The sequence below is a fragment of the Pseudochaenichthys georgianus genome, chromosome 15 (assembly GCF_902827115.2).
Source record: "Pseudochaenichthys georgianus chromosome 15, fPseGeo1.2, whole genome shotgun sequence".
Taxonomy (NCBI): Eukaryota; Metazoa; Chordata; class Actinopteri; order Perciformes; family Channichthyidae; genus Pseudochaenichthys; species Pseudochaenichthys georgianus.
Window position 1 is genome coordinate 21,234,533 of NC_047517.1, and position 19,060 is coordinate 21,253,592.

The 19,060-nt window shown below is 46.3% G+C and overlaps 1 protein-coding gene across 1 annotated transcript in view; it reads right to left on the reverse strand.

Annotated features, from left to right (window-relative positions):
• Positions 1-74: 74 nt before the first annotated feature.
• The window catches only part of LOC117459267 (collagen alpha-1(XIX) chain-like), a 117,347-nt gene continuing 98,361 nt past the window's right edge, over positions 75-19,060 (reverse strand). The window contains exons 49-52 of the mRNA XM_034099997.2: positions 15,744-15,810; positions 15,514-15,651; positions 12,279-12,356; positions 75-759 (exon numbers count right to left, since the gene is read on the reverse strand). Of these exons, the coding sequence (XP_033955888.1) occupies positions 659-759; positions 12,279-12,356; positions 15,514-15,651; positions 15,744-15,810 (384 nt within the window). The 3' untranslated portion in view covers positions 75-658. The remainder of the gene's footprint in view (positions 760-12,278; positions 12,357-15,513; positions 15,652-15,743; positions 15,811-19,060) is intronic.

The window sequence follows — 19,060 nt, forward strand, 5'->3', positions numbered from 1 at the left end:
TCATCAAACGCAACTCTCAGTAATCCAGAAACGTATTAATCCTCCTTTTTTAATACTATTACTGAACATCCATGCTACATTTACTACAATAAGTACCCTCTTTAAATATATTCTTGAATAACACGCTTGAAATAAATAATTTCCATATCCGACACATCTGCTGCACTTTGGTTGCATAAGGAGCTTCAAAAATCTGTTATTTTCTCACACCTCCACATAAAACAAGTTTATTCATTCAGCTAATCTCTTTCTCGCTTGCACACACACGCACACATTTGAGATGTACCTTCTGCCAGCACATTGGCTTATCTGAATAAGAACAGAAGAGTGAAAAGGAATGCCCATTAAGGAGGCAAACAAATAATTATTAAGATCATTTTTTTCCGACAGAACTGATGAAACAAAGTCATTTCATGGTCTTGAAAGACATAATGAGAGTTGACAAGGAATGCATCACAGTAGGGGATGTGAAAACAAGAAGTACAGGATTGCAGAAAGAAACAAAAAAAACCCTCAAAGGTTTTCTATCCAATTTAAAACAAACCCAACAAGAACAGGAACAATCCTGACTGCATCCCCACGTGTTTGTAACGTGAGCAAAAGAGGTCAGTTGTAGGTCCGGAGTTTGACGTTGGTTTTCCAATCGGCTCCGCTGGGCTCACAGGGATGGAAGTAGGCAGTCACCTGGGTCACAGTTCCCAGGGGGTCCACGGGGCCCCGGAGAGCCAGGAGGGCCCTGAGGAGTGGTCACAGGGGGGCCTGGACAGAGAATTAGACATCATTAATTCCTGCGCCAGGCTGCACTTTATCATCGCTCAGTGGAGTGACACACTGTGTGGAAATACAAAGAGATAGTTCATAATGCGAGAAGGCCAGAGTATACATCCACTGCAGATATTTCTGCTAGAGCTAGACCCAATAAATCAGGTTGATATATCTGCTGGTATTAGCGCTTTGCAGGAATATCGTAACTGGTGTATGTGTTGTTGGATAACTAACAAGAAATTGACACCATTATACAAAACATTACAGAGTATGGCCACCACAGAACACTGATGTGTTGATTTCTTCTCATCGAACAGGCTTTACTGAAAGGTACTTTCAGGTGAAATCATAATGTGACAATTTGATTTCGAGTTAAAACCATTGAGCTGATAAACCGATTTGGTAACTAATGCAATGTGTATAAACAATAGATTTAAGAAGATGTATCATTAAAGCCATTCAAAAAGGCAAATATCTAGAATATAATATCTAGAATAATAATGAAAAAAACATTTAACAAACTAGAACAAGACTGTTAAGCGAAGTAGTACAACACAGTTAATTGCAGTGAACATAGATCATAATTTAATGGATGCGATTTTGCATACATTATCTATACTGGAAAAGCATTCTGATTTACGGTATGATATTAATCCTTCTCTATATTCTCCTTTACCATTATCATTTTACTTTACTTCAACAGCAATGTTTAATACCTGCAATATGTTTCATTTAAAATGACACAATTATTTGTTTCACCATAACGGCCATCAAGGACAAAGAAAGTACATTTCCTCTTTCTCCACTAAGACGTCATCACTGCAGATGAGACATTAGTGTATCATGTTACTAAGCAACAGCTTGCTGAAGTGACACAGCTTCATTGTCATACAAACACAAGGACCAGGGATGATTTGTGTTTGTGACACATCTCTTTAAGCTTATAAAACCCCTCCATGTCCATTACATCAGTCACAGCGGGGAAAGTGCCTCCTCTGCTCTTCATTCAGCAGGAACCGCAGTAACAGCCTCGTCTTTTTCCTCCCTCTGGAAACACAACTTGCCCTTCCCATCACCGACACATCCATCTCCTGCTAAACTGCTCTCACACAAAACTGTCCTCAGTACTGTGCGGCTTTGTGCTGTCAACATCAGAGCAAAGGCACACAATACTTATCTCAAATGTCGATATTTAATTATACAAAAACGTATGGTGCATTAAAATCTATCTAACTGTACACTTAAAAACACTTAAGAGTGCTTTAAAACCACCATCATAAAACATCATAAAGCTTCATAACTGTCACAAACAGATTAATTTTTTTAACAAACCATAGCGTTATTAATAGTTCCCAATATGTTATACTATTTTTTTAGAATCATTGTTATAAAGCATTGAAATGTGATTATAAGTAACTAAAAGTGGTCACTGCGTGTTTTAAGTAAAATGCATGTTAATTAATCAAAACTTCAGTATTTAGTGAAACATTATGTTTAAACCATACCCTGAAGAAATCAGCGATATTCCCCGGTAAATAATGATTTTGAAGCTCTTTTTTATCAAGACCTGTATATTCCGTCTGGCCGCCGCCATTTTTGCCATTTTCAGTAGTCACGTGATGGTCGTGACGTCATCCATGCGTTCACTTTGTCAACACACGGAAACATGGCGGGGTATTTGAGTTCGGACTCGTCAGCAGAGGAAGAAGTTTTGACCAATGTGAAGACATTGGATGGGGGAATTCAGCCATACATATCAGTATGACAATACGACACCCTCTGTCCTTAGACCCTCACATCGTACAAGGAAAAACTTCCGAAGAAAACCCCCAGTTTAAAGGGAACATGGGAGAAACCTCAGGGAGAGCAACAGAGGAGGGATCCCTCTCCCAGGACGGACAGACGTGCAATAGATGCCGTGTGTAAATTGAAGAGATAATACATTTGCAACATAGGTAGTCCAGATGTTTGGAAATGCATGTGTGTATAATAGGAAGATGATATAAGATACTATATGTATGCATGTAGTACCACCCTTGCTAGCGATTCCCTCTCTAGTTTAGCATACTCAGCTTCGTTGTCCCTGGCCATAGAATCACGATGTTATGGGGCCGGAAAGAACTGGGGGAAAATACACACTAGTCGGTACTACGCTATATGGAAAGGCCACCAAAAACTGTCCTGGCCTGGACGTTAAAACGGGGCTAGCCGCTGCAATGGAAATGCGCTATAACATACCTTATTCTTACTCCGAGCACTACTTCTGCTCCTCCGTCGCTTCACACTTGCAGAGGGCGATTTCTCAACTGGCCGAACTGGTGTCCTGGTCGGCGATGACACCAGAAAGACCGATGGTACTGCATCTCCATTAAGTAATGGTTGTTCCATAAATCCCATGTTATGTTTTATCATACTCTCAGAGTAGTCGCCCGGAAATTTGAAATGTTCGCTGCATACATGAGCCTGTGAATCTTTCGGTTCGGGCCGGTGTTCCGGTTTAACTGGTTCCCCGATCAACTGGTTGACAGATGTGGAGGCGTGGCCTTCGACTGAAATACACATTTCGATCGCTTCTTCTGTCGTTTACATAAATCTGTTGGTATATTTGGCTGGATAGGAACACTTTGATGCACATTCAGTACCAGTGTGTGAGGTTGTGGTTACGATGGTTATATCCGGACGCGAAGAGCGAGGACTACACAAAGAAAAACGAGTTGACATGGGGATGTCTGTTCAAAACATTGCGAGCTCCAATAGATCATTTAAATCAGCTATTGTTGGCAGACTTATTACTGAATATCGTTCTTAATGTGATACCAAGTCCACCTGAGACCTGTGTACACCTTCAGACAGCCTCCAAGTGAAGCACACGTTCTTTACTCAGAGTTTGAAAGCAGCGTGGAGAAGTCTTCAGCTGTGTTAAGCTGTGATCCGCTCGAATAAATCCTTAAAACCAGCTATTGTTGCCCGAATTATCACTGCATATCGTTCCTAATGTGATACCAAGTCCATCTGAGACCCGTGTACACGTTCAGACAGCCTCCCAGTGAAGCGCACGTTGTTTACTCAGAGTTTGAAAGCAGCGTGGAGAAGTCTTCAGCTGTGTTAAGCTGTGATCCTCTCAGGTAAACTGTGATTCGCCCATGGGAAAATGGGATCCGCCCAGATTAAACTGTGTTACATCTTCTGTGGCTATCTACCAGCGATCATGTTTAATATGAAAGACACACACATACATCCCTTATAAAAACGGCATTCTGCAGCACTCATCCAGATCAAATGCGACTGTTAACTCGTTTTGCAAAGACAGCAGCAGAAATGTCATTGCTGCGTGTGCAGGGATATTAGACTTTAAAATGCTGATGGGTCATTAATCTTGGTCTCGGCAAACAATATTAGGAATCTTCTATTCAAACTACATAATATTCAGTGTCCATCGACATGAAAATAACAAAAAAGTTCATGCTGGACTCAAACCCGAGTCCCAACAGCAAAAGTCACTCCAGCCCTGCACGTTATGAGTGCGCCGTGGATTGTTCCTATCAGAATTGTGGCAATATTTCGCGATACAGTGAGGCATATTTGAAGAGAGAAACTGCAGTAAATAACATGGAGATCAACGTGTCCTCGAAAACCAAACGCATGGTTTACGTCACGTCCGGAAAATGGCGGCGCCCACAGTGTTGATGTTATTTCGGTATATAATCAGTTTAAAATCACTGATAATGTCATCGGATGTCATCTGGCAGAGACTGGTCTGTTTTATCGGATGATAATTATTTAAAAATGAGTGTCATGAGCATACCATTCCTTTAATAGAGTTATTATTATATATTATTATAAGTCACTTTTAGTGGTCAACACATAATTAATCTAAAATGTGAGTCACTAGAAAATATGAACTTTTGATACTTGTCCTTATAAGTAATAATGCTTTAAAATGTGCTATTATTGGTGTTATAAGGCATAGTTAATATGTATTAGTGCGATTAAAATACAAGTCGGTTAATATAAAAGTGCTATAAGCAGGTTTTAACTCTTGTTATGTTGGTTTTAAATGCATTATAGACATGGGCGTCATAGAAACGATAGTTACGGCTGTAACTACGGTTCTATGAGTCCCGGATGACCGCCAGAGGCGGTGCTTTAGCACTGGATATGTCCATCGCGCGCATGCGCAGCTCGAGTACCAATAACAACAAAGTCACCTGTGACCCACGTGACACCGGCTACATCAGCCGGTGTCGACAGAGGATCTGTTCCCAGAATCTTCTCGCGAGCACACAATAATTCTGAGTGACAGGAAACTCTGGCGGTCATCCGGGACTCATAGAACCGTAGTTACAGCCGTAACTATCGTTCTATTTCGTCCCTACTGACCGCCAGAGGCGGTGCTTTAGCACTGGATGACCTATACCAACCATGTCATGAAGAATCCAAGCACTTACTCACCTAGTTGGAAGCAGCGGAGCTTGGCCACAAGACCACCCCCAGGGGGTGAGGAGTGGGGACATTGACCCGGTAGAACCTGGAGAATGTGCCCGAAGACGCCCATGACGCCGCGGCGCAGATGGTCTCCAGGGGCACCCCTCTTAGGGCAGCCCACGATGTTGAGACGCCTCTTGTAGAGTGGCATCTGGCCCCTGATGGCGGGGGGCGGCCACTGGCCCCATAGGCACATGTGATGGTATCCACCACCCAGTGGGACAGCCGCTGCTTCGAGAGAGCACGACCCTTCCTAGTGCCGCCATGGCAAACGAAGAGCTGCTCTGACTGTCGTATACAGGCCGTAGCATCAATATACGCCCTCAGGGCACGCACAGGGCACAGCAACTCAGGTGTGCCGTTCTCCTGTGGAATGTTAAAGCGTGCCAGCTGGATAGGCCGATTGGAGTGGGCTAGTGGAAGCACCTTGGGCAAGAACGCCACATTCGGCCAGAGGGTGACACCCGAGCCATCGGAGTTCCACCTCAGGCATGTACTGCTTACGGAGAGGGCATGAAGCTCTCCGACTCGCTTCCCTGAGGTTATGGCAAGCAGAAATGCTGCCTTCAGGGACAGCCATTTAAGCCCGACCTGGGCCAAGGGTTCGAAGGGAGGAGATGATAGTGCATCCAACACTAGGGGCAGGTCCCAAGCCGGGGCCCTTGGGGTGCTAGGGGGGCGCTGCCGTAGAGCCCCTCTTAGAAAGAGGGACACCAACCTGTGGCGCCCCACTGTGGCGCCATCGACTCTGACATGTCGGGCAGAGATAGCAGCCATATACACCTTCAAAGTGGAGTGAGAACGTCCACTATCCAGAAGGGACTGCAGAAACTCTAAATGGTGGCCACGGAGCAATGTCCCGGATTCTCAGCCTTACTCACACACCAGTGGGAGAAGAGCCTCCATTTGCACTCATACTGTGCCCGAGTGGATGGAGCTCTGGCATTCAGGATAGTTTCCCTGACAGATGCCGTGACAACCGCTCAACAGTGGGTTGAGCCCTGCAGAGGCCAAACCCATAGCTGAAGGCGGCGAGGGTCGGGATGCCAGATCTGACCCTTGAGCTGTGACAGGAAGGTCCTTCCTGTCGGGGAGACGCCACGGTGGGCTGCCGCAGAGACTGCGTAGCAGTGGGAACCAGACTCTCCCGGCCAGCGGGGGGCGACTAGAAGGAGCCTGTGCCCCTGGGTAAGGACCCTCTGAAGCGTCTAAGTATCAGAGGCAACGGCGGGAAGGCATACAGGAGAGTGTCCGGCCAGTCGTGCGCCAGGGAATCCTGACCCAATGGGCTGGTCACCTCCGACCAGAGAACCAGAGGGGGCAGTGCCTCGACTCTTCCGAGGCAAAGAGGTCCACCTCGGCCCTGCCGAAGAGGCTCCAAATTATCTCCACCACCTCCGGGTGAAAGCCTCCACTCCCCCGGTGGAGGCTTGCGCCGTGAGAGGAAATCTGCGACCTGATTCAGGTCCCCTGGCAGAAAAACTGCCCGCAGACTGGTGAGGCGGGGGAGCGCCCAAGGCAAGAGGCTCTGCGAAACGCGGAGCAGCTGTGCGGACCTGGCGCCCCCCTGGTGGTTGATTTGGGCAAACTGCGGACATGTTGTCCGAACGAACGAGCACATGCCCTGCCCGCCAGTTGGGGTAAAAAGTGCATGAGTGCGAGCAACACCGCTCGAAGCTCCAGCACATTGATATGGCGTGCACCTTCCTGGGCAGACCACTGACCCTGCACAGTCCTGCCCTGCCACACCGCACCCCACCCCGAGAGACACGCCATCCACAGTGACAGTCTCCCGGCGGGATGGGATGGTGCCCATGGGCACACCCCTCAGGAGATAGGCCCTGTCCCTCCCAGCGGGCCATAGAGTGGAGGCACCGCTGAGACAACCCTGACTCTCTTGTGCCTGTGCCGCTTGGCGTCCAAGTGACGGCTGTTCAGCCACATCTGCATGGGGCGCAGTGACAACAGGCTCAAGGGCACGACGGCTGAGGCAGCTGTCAGTCCTGCCTAAGAGCCGGAGGAACTGTATGTAGGCACCCTCTTGCCTAGTCTGAAGAATGCGAAGATGGTGGGAAATGTCGTCCACACGACGAGGTGTCAAGTAGGCCCTCATGGTGACCGAATCTAGGACCATCCCCAGATAAGTGACCTGCTGGGAAGGGTCCAGGCAACTCTTCCCGGTGTTCACTGTCAGGGCCCAACCGGGCAACGTGGGATGAGAGGCGCGCCGTATCCTGGGCCCCTTGGGCCCGGGACGGCGCGCAAACCAGCCAGTCGTCCAGGTATGGCAGGACCTTCATGCCCTGTGCCTGCAGGGGAGCGAGTGCTGCCGCAACAACCCTGGTGAACACCCTTGGGGAGAGGGAGAGACCAAAGGGAAGCACCCGAAACTGATAATGTCGACCCTGAAAGGCGAACCTCAAGAACCTCCGGTGATGGGATGCAATTGGCACGTGGAAGTAGGCGTCCCTCAAGTCCACGGTTGTGAACCACTCCCCCTGTGTGACAACACGAAGGGTGTCTGCTGTGGTTAGCATATGGAAGGGTAGTACCCTCAGGAATCTGTTGATTCCTCTGAGGTCCAGAACTGGACGGAATCCGCCAACTTTCTTGCTCACAAGAAAGTACGTCGAGTAGAACCCCCCGCTCTGACGCAGGGATCCACTGGCTCGATTGCGCCTTTGGCCAAGAGGAACGGACAACTCTTGGGCTAGCGCTAAGGCCTTCGCCGGGTCCTTGACAACTGTCATTCTGACCCGGCCGAAGGCTAGGGGCCGGCGTCGGAACTGCAACTCGTAGCCCCGGGTTAGTGTGGAACCACCCAGGGGTCGGAAATACAGGCAGCCCAGTAGCTGAGCTGCTGCTGGGAAAAACAGCCGACGACCGGCCCCGGGACTTCAGGGCCTAGCCCCCCGGCCCCTGGAGCCCCTCGGGGGGCGCCGGTAAGGCTCTGAAGCGCGAGGCCGCCTGGAAGCCAGGCGACCTGGGGCACGAAAGTCATTGGCCGGTTGAGTGGGCCGCTGGGAACTCTGCCGACCACCCCAGTAAGCCGGTGGCTGAGCGCGGCTGCTAGAGCGGCCCCTGGGCCTGCCGGGAGCGGCCGCGGGACTGCGAAGACCCGAGAGCTGCTGCCTGGTCTGCCTCGCTTGGGCAGCGCGCTCCAGTGTCTCCAGGGCAGCTGACCCAAACAGCTCCCCTGGCTCGACTGGCACGCTACGTAGGACTCTCCTACATGTCTCCGTCAGTGGTGACTGGGCCAGCCAAACCTGGCGACGAGTCTGTACCAGAAAAGACATAACTCGTCCCAATTCCCTAGTCATTAGGGCAAAAGGCCTGCAGTGATGCATCGCTGAGGCCCAGCAAAGAAGGCTCGGCCGGAGCCTGCTGCAGCGAGGCGGAGACGGCCAGCATTAGATGGGAGAGGGAGTTCCCGATACGACCCAATGCGTGCCGCTGCGTCGTAGGCCCTACAGAGCAGCCCATCCGTGACCCTGCACTGAGGCTGAGGGCACCTGACCTCAGGCCTTAAAGCCTTGTCAGGAGCCAGAATCAGGGAGGCGATGGCAGGCTCAATGGGTGGCATGCCACCCAGACCCGCCCCTCGCCGGGTCCTGCATGGCAGCCAAGGTCCGGGCATCGGAACCAGTGCGGCTAAAGGCCCTGGTGTCCCTCCAGCATGCCTGGAGCTCCCTCAGGTACTCCTCTGAAGGAGGAACGGTGAGGGGGACACGGGCTGGGTTACGCCTGAAGAAGGCACTAGCCGGAGCCAAGTTGGCCTGCGGAACCGGAATCTGCAGGTGCGCCAAGGCTGTACGAATGATGGCCGCCATGGAGCCGTCCTCCCCGTCCTGCAGAGACCCCTGAGCAGAGGAGAGGGAAAACTCCTCGAGCGGGACCTCGTCCTCCGTCTCTTCATTGAAGAGGTTAGCCGAAGCCGCTAGCGACAAGGCATCCTCGTACAGAGGTGCGGCAACCGAAGGAGGGGCGGCAACCGAAGGAGGGGCAGCAACCGAAGGAGGGGCAGGCGGCCCGCTAGCAGCCCCTATACCGGGCCCCGGCTGAAGGGCCACGAGGAGCGACTTCATCGTGTCCATGTCGGTAGCTAGCTGATCCACTTTAGAGGACAGCCTGTTCCTAGTCCTCTTATTGGGGGGTGCACCCATGGCCATCGCTCCCTCAAGTCGCCAGGGACGGTCGAACTGATCTGGGGGAGGATGTGACCAAGAGAGGTGTCCGTTGGCTGCCGCCAGACGTTCCACCTCAGTAATTCTAGCCACTCTGAGTGCCCGGGGCATGCAGCTACAGTTCATGCAGGCCCCTACTGTGAGAGCTTCCCTTAGATGCTCGAGGCCGAGGCAAGAGGGGCAACGGTCGTGGCCGTCCTCGGGCTCGAGAGAAGCCATACAGGCGCTACATGAATGAGCCATTCTGTAGGTAGCCAGATGCAGAGAAGCCGGGAGCGGGTGCGGGAACACAGCCTTCACCAGCTACCTGCCCCTCACTGGCTGAGCCGAGGCGAGTGCCAGATGCAGCGTAACCGGGAGCGGGTGCGGGAACGCAGCCTTCACCAGCTACCTGCTTAAGCCAAAACACAAGGCAGTTAGCGTCTACCAGGAGCGGGGGCGAGAACACTGCCTTCACTGGTTAATTTACAGACGAATGCCAGACGCAGCGTAACCGGGAGCGGGAGCACAGCCTTCACCAACTACCTGCTTAACGGAAAAAACCAGGCCGTTTAGCGCCTACCAGGAGCGGGGGCGCAAACACTGCCTTCACTGGTTAAACTGAAGACGAACGCCAGATGCAGCGTAACCGGGAGCGGGTGTGGGAACACAGACTTCACCAGCTACTTGTTTGACAGGATAAACACGGCAACTTTAGCGTTAAATCAAAGGCGAATGCCAGCTGTAGCTAAAGAAAAAAGAACGGCACGGGAAACTCCGGTGCTCAACCCGGCGTCAGCCGAGTGGCTGCAGCCGCTACTGCTAACTAGCCAGTACAGCTCAATGCCAATGAAGTTTAGCTCAATGCTAATGAAGTTTAGCTCAATGCTAATGAAGTTTAGCTCAATGCTAATGAGGTTTAGCTCAATGCTAATGACGTTTGGCTCAGCGCCGCGGCCAAAACAGTACAAAAGCACAGCAATACTCCTGGGAGAGGGAGCGAAAACACCTCCGTCACCAAAAGACTCAGCAAACAGACAGAAATCAGGACAACTAGGCTGGGAGAGGGAGTAGAAACACTGCCGTCGCCAACCAAGCCGACACCAACCTGTCCGAACGAAGTCTCTGCGCAGCCAGCCGCAGCTCCTGGAGGACGGGTAATCCTGCGGCCCCGACTGGATGAGTCGCGAAGCTACACGCAGCCAGCTGTTTGCAGAGAATCCTTAACAAATGTTCCGAACGAACGAACGCTGTAGGCTACAAAAAATGTAGCCAAGGTACTCTCGCGCAGCGAGAAGATGAAAAGGAACAGATCCTCTGTCGACACCGGCTGATGTAGCCGGTGTCACGTGGGTCACAGGTGACTTTGTTGTTATTGGTACTCGAGCTGCGCATGCGCGCGATGGACATATCCAGTGCTAAAGCACCGCCTCTGGCGGTCAGTAGGGACGAAATAGAACCGCCAATATGTTTCCCTACCGGCATTGGTTATATTTTTGCTTATATATTTATCTATAACACATAGTTCATTTATGACATCAAAGTCTATCTGGTTATAAGCAATGACAGGAAATGGACATTGTGGTCAACCTGCATATATACAGTATTTCTTCCACTGAAACGTCATGTTTCTCCATGGACCTGTAGGCTGTAGGTTAAATCTGCTCCGTGTGACGAGGGGTACGAGTTACCACTCATCATGATGACCGGGTGACGGGAGGTTTGGTTGGTAGAAATATGTTTCTCCTGTACAGGGACTACAGTAACTGCCCAGGGAACACAGACGCAGTGGCCCGGCACTTTCCTACCAGCAGTTTGGTAAACTTTCTGACTCTTACCGAGATGTGAACACGGTGGAAGTCTAACCCCAGCAGCTGTGCCGAAGGTGCTTCCTATCACTGTACGCCCCTGGAAATAATGTCTTTCAACAGCCTAGATTAGTTCTCTCCAGAGGAGCCACTGATTTGTGTTATCCTTGGCCCCACACATGCATTATGCACACACATAGTTGTATAAGTGACTTTAGGGTCAGTGATATACTCCTGCTGTCAAAGGACTGAAGTCATGGCTCCGTTGGGGGGTAGGGAGTTATTTCTTACTTCACGGGAGCAGGGGACAAGCCGACATCTTAGGTCGTTTTAAGAGAAACTTTGCTCAGCACATAAGGCTGAGCTTTAACAGTACAGGACGGACGTCATTGCTTTATCTCTGCAGCACTTTGTCCTTTGCTGTGGTCCAATTTGTGTCAGAGTCTTTACAAAAGGTATCTGAGAGTTGCTTTTATCTCCAACATGCTGAGATTCCACATGAAGGCTGAAATACATTTGAGCTTTGAGATTTGACACAACTGATGTTTACTGAGTTTCACTTCATGTCCTTCTTTTCAGTAGACAGGTAGGAAACGTAATAAACTAAGATGTGGAGGAGACAGGGGGTCATTCAGTGAAAAATGGGCTAAAATGAAGCATACCAGAAGGGCAGGGAAGTACTTTTTGATCTTTCTTGCCATATAATTGCAGATACAGAGCAACTTTGCTCTCCTTTTAGCTCATTTTTGGTCTCCACCAACTCCTGAGGGAAACATCCCTTTTAAGGAGCATTTTGACTGTCTATGTTCACCAGTTTTTGTTGGTTGATCAAAAATGAATCACCCCTCACTAGACAAACACTCATTTAAACCCTTGTTACTATAAACATATTGATGGTCCGCTTTGACGTAAAGTTCTATGAATTCGCAGTGGGTTAAAATGTCGCCAATGCAAAGCAAAATAACTTAACACACATTCTCTTGGATTCGTCCTTGCTGCCTGTAACAAAATACACTGATTACATCAAGTTTAGTGTACGATTTAAGATGTCTCTTACCTGGTGGCCCCGTGGCTCCTGGATCTCCTGGTAACCCCAGACCAAGCTGACCCCGCTCTCCTTTCTGCCCCCTGTACCCTGAGGACAGACACAACACTCGGGCTGAGCACAGATACTACCAACATCAAGTGTGCGGTGTTGTGTTTACGGAGTGCGGAACCACAGTAAGTGAGATTAGTACAAATGCCCAAACATGTTAAAAAAACTACTTTTCCCATTGGATGCCTTTATCGAAATCTTTCTATCTTCCCAGGGACTTCTACAGAGTGGCTTCTTGATGATATAGATATGAACAATACGTTTCGCAATGTCCAGCATCAAGCCTGCAGCTTTGATAGTTGATGTAGGAATCCCAGTTTCGACCCCAGCCTTTTGAATAATGAAAGACCTACTGATATCCTGTCAAAATGGAAATCATCAAACAAGCCATCTGAACGTTAGCGTCCAATAAAAGAGGCGTGTACAGCTCTCTGGCAACAATATGACCGCGAGCGCAAGTCTTTGAAGAAGAAAATAGCTTTTTTTTTTCAATCAAAGGTCGGATATGTTGCTCTCTCAAGGCATTCAGAGAAATACATATGTACCATTTCAAAACAAACAAATGCAGAAAACAATCTTATCTATTCATTGCAATAGACGTCATTTAACGGGAGGATAAACATGATCATTAATCTTTTTTTCCTTCTGTTTGACCACAGAGAGAAAGCTAAGTCATCTCATTTTAAAAGTCTTTCTGCTATGCTGATTTGATTCTGCATGATTACCTCCAAGATGAAATAACACAAGGACATGCTTGAAACGTCAAAGACATGATGATGTGTCAAATAAATCAAATCAAAGCATTAACACTCATCTGCATCTCTCGGCCAGCAAGTGCGTTGTGTAGAACATTGAGCACACAAACATGTTATTGAAAGGCTTTCTCACTCCATGCTAAGCTGCCGAGTCTTTGCAGTACAAAACAAGCTGCATACCAAGTAAGAATTTCAGGGGCTGGGAAATATATTTCCCCACGAGGCACTTAAAGTAATGGAGTCTCAGGAACAGCGGTTGCATGGAGTGCATCAGAAACATTGACAGGAGGAGTATCAAGCATCGCACCGCCTGGCCCAAAGGGGAAACGCTTCGACGCTTACTTGTCAGAGAAAATCTCAGAAAAAAGGCTTATGAATGCTCCAAAACCGAGTCTCAAAAGAGAGAGGGGGCTATCCACACATTGCCACAATAATGAGACTTCGTTCAACACTCACAGGGCCTGGGGCATTCATTCAGGGAGGAGACGGTCCATGAAGAAAAGAGCACTGTACCTTAAGCAAAACAAATACTGAATAGCACACAGGGCAATAAGCTTGGGTGGCACGCCGGATTGGTACACTCTGATAAATCGAAAACTCCATACACTTGGTTGAAAACATTTGTTTTCTCGGGCCCTAATGGATAAAATGCGCTAATAGAAAATATTATTGCCAGAGAGTGGTTCTTCATGCTTGATTGATAGGATTGCAGTGCTGCACCTGTTGTAAACAGCATTAACAGCAGCATCTATTTATTCTGCCATGCTAGGCTTTACAAAAGAAAGAAAGAACACCTTTCTTTGAGCAGCTGCTCCATCAAAGGCCAATTACTGCGGGATGTTTACTGATATTTCCATATTGTACAGGACAAAGCATTGCAGCGCCAAAACACAGAGTTTACAGCCAGATATAATAAAAAACACTTGTTTCAGTATTGATACATAAACAGAACGCACTAGAATACAAAATAAAACAAAAAAGAATGTTAAAATCAAAATTATTTATGAAATGCACTTAAATACAAAGGATTGACATGATTTCTCCTTACGCTCTCAAATGTAATACATGAATATAGAATGATAAATGAGCAGTCAATTATAACATAGGGAAATGGGATAAAGAAAAAAAAGAAAAAAAGATCAGCATGCGTCCCTGTGGGTGTTCTTCAACAGCTTGAGACTTTCACCCATGTGAAGTCAAACCACGAAGAAAAAAAGAACTCAACAGAGGGGTTATTGTTCTCCATAAACAATTCATTTTGGCATATTGGAGAATACGTCAAGTTGGATATTTCAGAGAAGCACAGTCTCCAGCCGAGGATGACGAGACATAATGAGGAAATATTACCCCAAACTCTCTCCCCAGCTGAGTGGAGGCACAAGTCAACAAAGAAAAAATTAAGGGAAGTTGTTGAATTTTTGATTTACCAAGGGAAAAAACTTTCCTCTTTTTTTCAATACATATTTATTGCAAAGCTGCATTACGAATCACCTATAAAACACTCTTTGGAAGAATAAACAAATACAACAAGCTGAATGAAATCAAAGACATGTGTAATGCAAAAGGCATTATCACAGCACACATATTTATAGTCCAGTAGTGGCCTACTTTAACTACATTATTCATGAATGAAAACAGCATTTTATATCATAGCAGTGGGTTGAAGTGTACATGGTCTTGATTAATGTGAGGTAGATATATAGCTTAAGAACAAAGGCCAATGCAGTGATGCTTTTGATCTGCACCAACAACGTAACACACTTAAAAGTTAAGACACCGCTCTGCTGCGGACACAATACTATTCTAAGCGAGTTTGAGATATAAAGCCTGACCAGCAAACCATTAGTGTTGCAGCAGTCAGAAAGTCATCAGTATGATAAAAGAACGTCCACCCTCTTTCCTGACTATGCTCCTTTTCTACTTTGGAGGCTTTCTTCCCCGGAGTGAGGTATCAATACTGGGGCTCTGTCCTGTCCACATTGATAATGCTTTCTCTTATTCACAGCCAATTCTTCGTTTGTCTTCATATTTCCCAGAGAGCTGCTGTGCACCACACTCCAGGCCTTTTTCCTCTGCTTCCCGCCCCTCAGTCTGCATTGATAAACGGGTCTAAGCAAGAGAAAAATACCCATGAATCCCCAAAATACAAACCTTTATTGGTAGCCCCCATCCAATTCCAGCTTCATCCTGAGTCTTTATATACAGAAGATAATGTTGCAGTTCACTATTTCCTGCTTGCTTTGAATATGTGTGGTGCGGACTCATTGGTGAAGGAAACACCAATAGACATGTTTCGTGGGTAAAAATATCAAAGGGTTACTGTAAGTGTCTGGTTGAGAGCAATGAAAGGTTACAAGTTATTTTCATTTCAACAAAAGTGGTTATCTTTTCTGAGTTGATGTTAAGGTCCAGCAGTTGAGTTTGGCAGCCTGAGCTCTTACCATGAGTACCAGGAGGTCCGGGCTCTCCTGGTGTTCCGGGTAATCCGTCCTTCCCAGGAGCTCCAGGAGGCCCGTGGATTTGAGAAGCCAGGATCCCCGCATGTGTCTTCTGTGGCACGGCAGAGCTCGATAGCTTCTCTACAAGGTACCAAAATGAAACAACTCACATTCAAAACGGAGAAATCCTTGAATAATAACCATGGAACGTTTTAATTTGGGATCATTTGTACCTTCAAAGACCTTTAATACTTCGTTTCTGATGAGCATTTTGAGTTCTTGAATGAAGCCGGGATCACCCTGTGCGTGGAAAGGAGAAGAATACACACATATTTCATTCAGAAATTAACTGGCAGCATGAAAATTAAATTGACTTCTATCTAAAAAAAAAATTCTCTTTTCTAACTATTCAGTGAAATCCCCCCTTGCATTGTAATATCACATCTGCGCCTTAAATCCAGCTAGAAGTCAAATGGATTGGGAATATAAAATGAGGTATTATGACTCTATAAAGAGACTTCCAGGTGTCCCTTTCTGTCCATTTCTGTAGTAAAGCCCTCTGTGCTTCAGATATAAAGCGTGGCTTCTCATCTGCATGCCTCTTCTATCAAGGCGAATATACTGTATGACAATATATACACTGAACAAAAATATAAACGCAACACTTTTGTTTTTGCTCCCATTTTTCAAGAGATGAACTCAAAGATCTAAAACATTTTCTATATACACAAAATAACCATTTCTCTCAAATATTGTTCACAAATCTGAAAAAATCTGTGATAGTGAGCACTTCTCCTTTGCCGAGATAATCCATCCCACCTCACAGGTGTGGCATATCAAGATGCTGATCCGGAGGAGCCCTGCGTGGTGCATTGGCTCTCGGTAGATAGGTGTTTAAAAAAACATTAAAACCAGTGTGAGAAAAAGTTTTTATTGAGTACTTGTCCATGGACAAGTGAGTTTGGCAATTTACTTGTCCGAATACATTTTTCACTTGTCCAAAATGGACAAAAATTGGGGCCACTGGAATCTTCTTCGTCATCGTATTTTACATTTTCCCACGGTTTTTACAACACCGCTAACGTAAGTGAGCGGTAAGATTTTACTGCATCACACATAGGGTTGGGTATCGTTTGGATTTTAACGATTCCGGTTATGCTTTTCGATTCCGGTTATTTTCGGTTCTCGATTCCGGTTCTTTTGAGAGGATAAAAATAAGTCCCATGACAAACTGGGAGAAAAATATATTTATGAAAACATTAAGTCAAATCTGTATTCCTATTTACAAATCACTTCATACTGTTGAATTTCTTACAGTTATTGAATACAATTTATATAAAAATAATCTCTGCATTGTTTAGTTAGTTCTAAGCGGTGCAGTTTGAGAATGTACAATTGGCCCAGTGTCCTCTGATGTTACACTGCAACCTGCCTGTGAGACAGAGTCCAACCACACATCTCCAACACATAGGCCTAATAATAATAATAATAATAATTCATTATTATTATCTCAAAAAGAGAGATGCTAACAAATAATCTAGGAAGTTTAACCACTTGGATTAAACCGGAGGTGACAAGTCTCAGTGTCATCCTGGACTCAGATTTGAACTTCAACGCCCATTTAAACAAAGCTCAGAAACATAGCGAAGGTAAGACCATTCATACATCAAAATGATGCAGAGAAGCTCATTCATGCTTTTATATCTAGCCGACTAGACTACTGCAATGCACTATTCACTGGTCTCCCCAAGAAAGCTATTGGAAGACTCCAGCTCATTCAAAACTCTGCAGCTAGACTACTAACGAATACCAAAAGGAGGGAACACGTTAGTCCTGTCTTAGCTACTCTACACTGGCTTCCTGTAACTTTTAGAATTGATTTGAAGGGGCTTCTCCTCACATACAAAGCTCTAAATGGACAAGGACCCAGCTACATGGCTGACTCTCTGATGAACTACACACCTGCCAGAACACTGCGATCATCAGATGCAGGTCTATTAGAGGTCACCAGCTTCTTTACCAAAGCATTTTACTGATTTTACTCTATTATACTGCACTATTCTCTGTGATTGACATTGCACTATTTCTCTATGTTTTATTCCCCATGTTTTTATTTTTAATTATTTTATCCCACTTTATGCTTTGCTCTTGCTGCTTGTTTTACACTGATTTTATGTCTTATTTTTTACTGATGTAAAGCACTTTGAACTGCAATCCCCTGTATGAAAGGTGCTATACAAATAAAGTTATTATTTTTTTTTATATATATATATATATATATATATAGCCTATATAGCTTATAGTCCTAGCGCTTTTCTACAACTAAAAGAGCTTGCACGCTTACACATGTCCTGCAATAGCTGCCCAGCTACTCACTGTTTGTAAAAGTAAATAAATAGTATAAATAGCATTTCAATAATGTACTTTCTATACCCTGCTTCATAAACAATACTGACATGACATCCCTGTGCTCCTCCGAGTCTGGGGGTCCAGGGATGTGAGGACAGCGCGAGGACACAGACAGGGAGGCTGCTTCACTTCATAAAGGAAATGGTGGTTAATATTAACAACACAGGAGCTAAAACGCTTAATAACCTTCATTACGTGTTAGAGAAAGAACATAGAAAGTTTGACAAAGATGAGGCTGTTAAACGGGCAGCGGATCCGCTGTGTGTAGAGAGAGAGAGAGAGACGCTGAGCTGCACCGTGCAGCGATCAGCTGACACGGAGCATAGAGAGAGAGAGCTGCAGCCCGCGGGGCTCGGCCTCGCCTCCTGTCCTCACAACTCTTAATCCCGGGACCGGACAATTGTTATTGTTCCGAGTTTTGCTTCCCAACCCTGCCACTGTGCTACACTTCCCATCCGCTCCGCCCGCCCCCGTCTAACTGTACAGAAAGCGGCGAGATGCATTTCCTTATGAATCGATTTGCAGAACCGAAACTAACATTTCTAAATGAACAATGGCGGACACGGACAATTTGCGAATGAGTTCTGCCTTTTGTAAACTGAATTTATCAATAATTTGTCAATAAATCGGGGCGAAAAACGTCACTTGTCCGCCGGACAAGTCAATTGAAAGATCTACTTGTCCGATATTGTAAATAACACGTCCCGGACGGTGGGACGTGTACTTTTTCGCACACTGAAAACCCTCCGTAAACATAAACCTTATAAAAACCCTTTTAAAAGCATCATAAAGCTTGTCCCAATGGAATCTGTAAAAGACCCTAAATGATAGGGGGATCTAAAATGGCCAATTTAAAAGTGATTCCAGTTCTATTAGTATAAGCCATGCATAAAAAACATTTAGAAGTGTAAGTGCAGTTAAAACACAAGTGCAATGATAAAGATAAAAATAATTAAAACAATCTCCCCAGTAATATTAATTTAAAAAGTAAAGAGAGTGTTAAAATTAACTAATAATAATAAAATAAAGGAAGGCACACCGGGTTAGTAAAATCGTGTAAAATGAACTGGATGTCACTGAATAACAGAAACCACTAAAATCAAGGTCGGGTAAGTTTAAAAGACTCCAAAGGGCAGGTGTT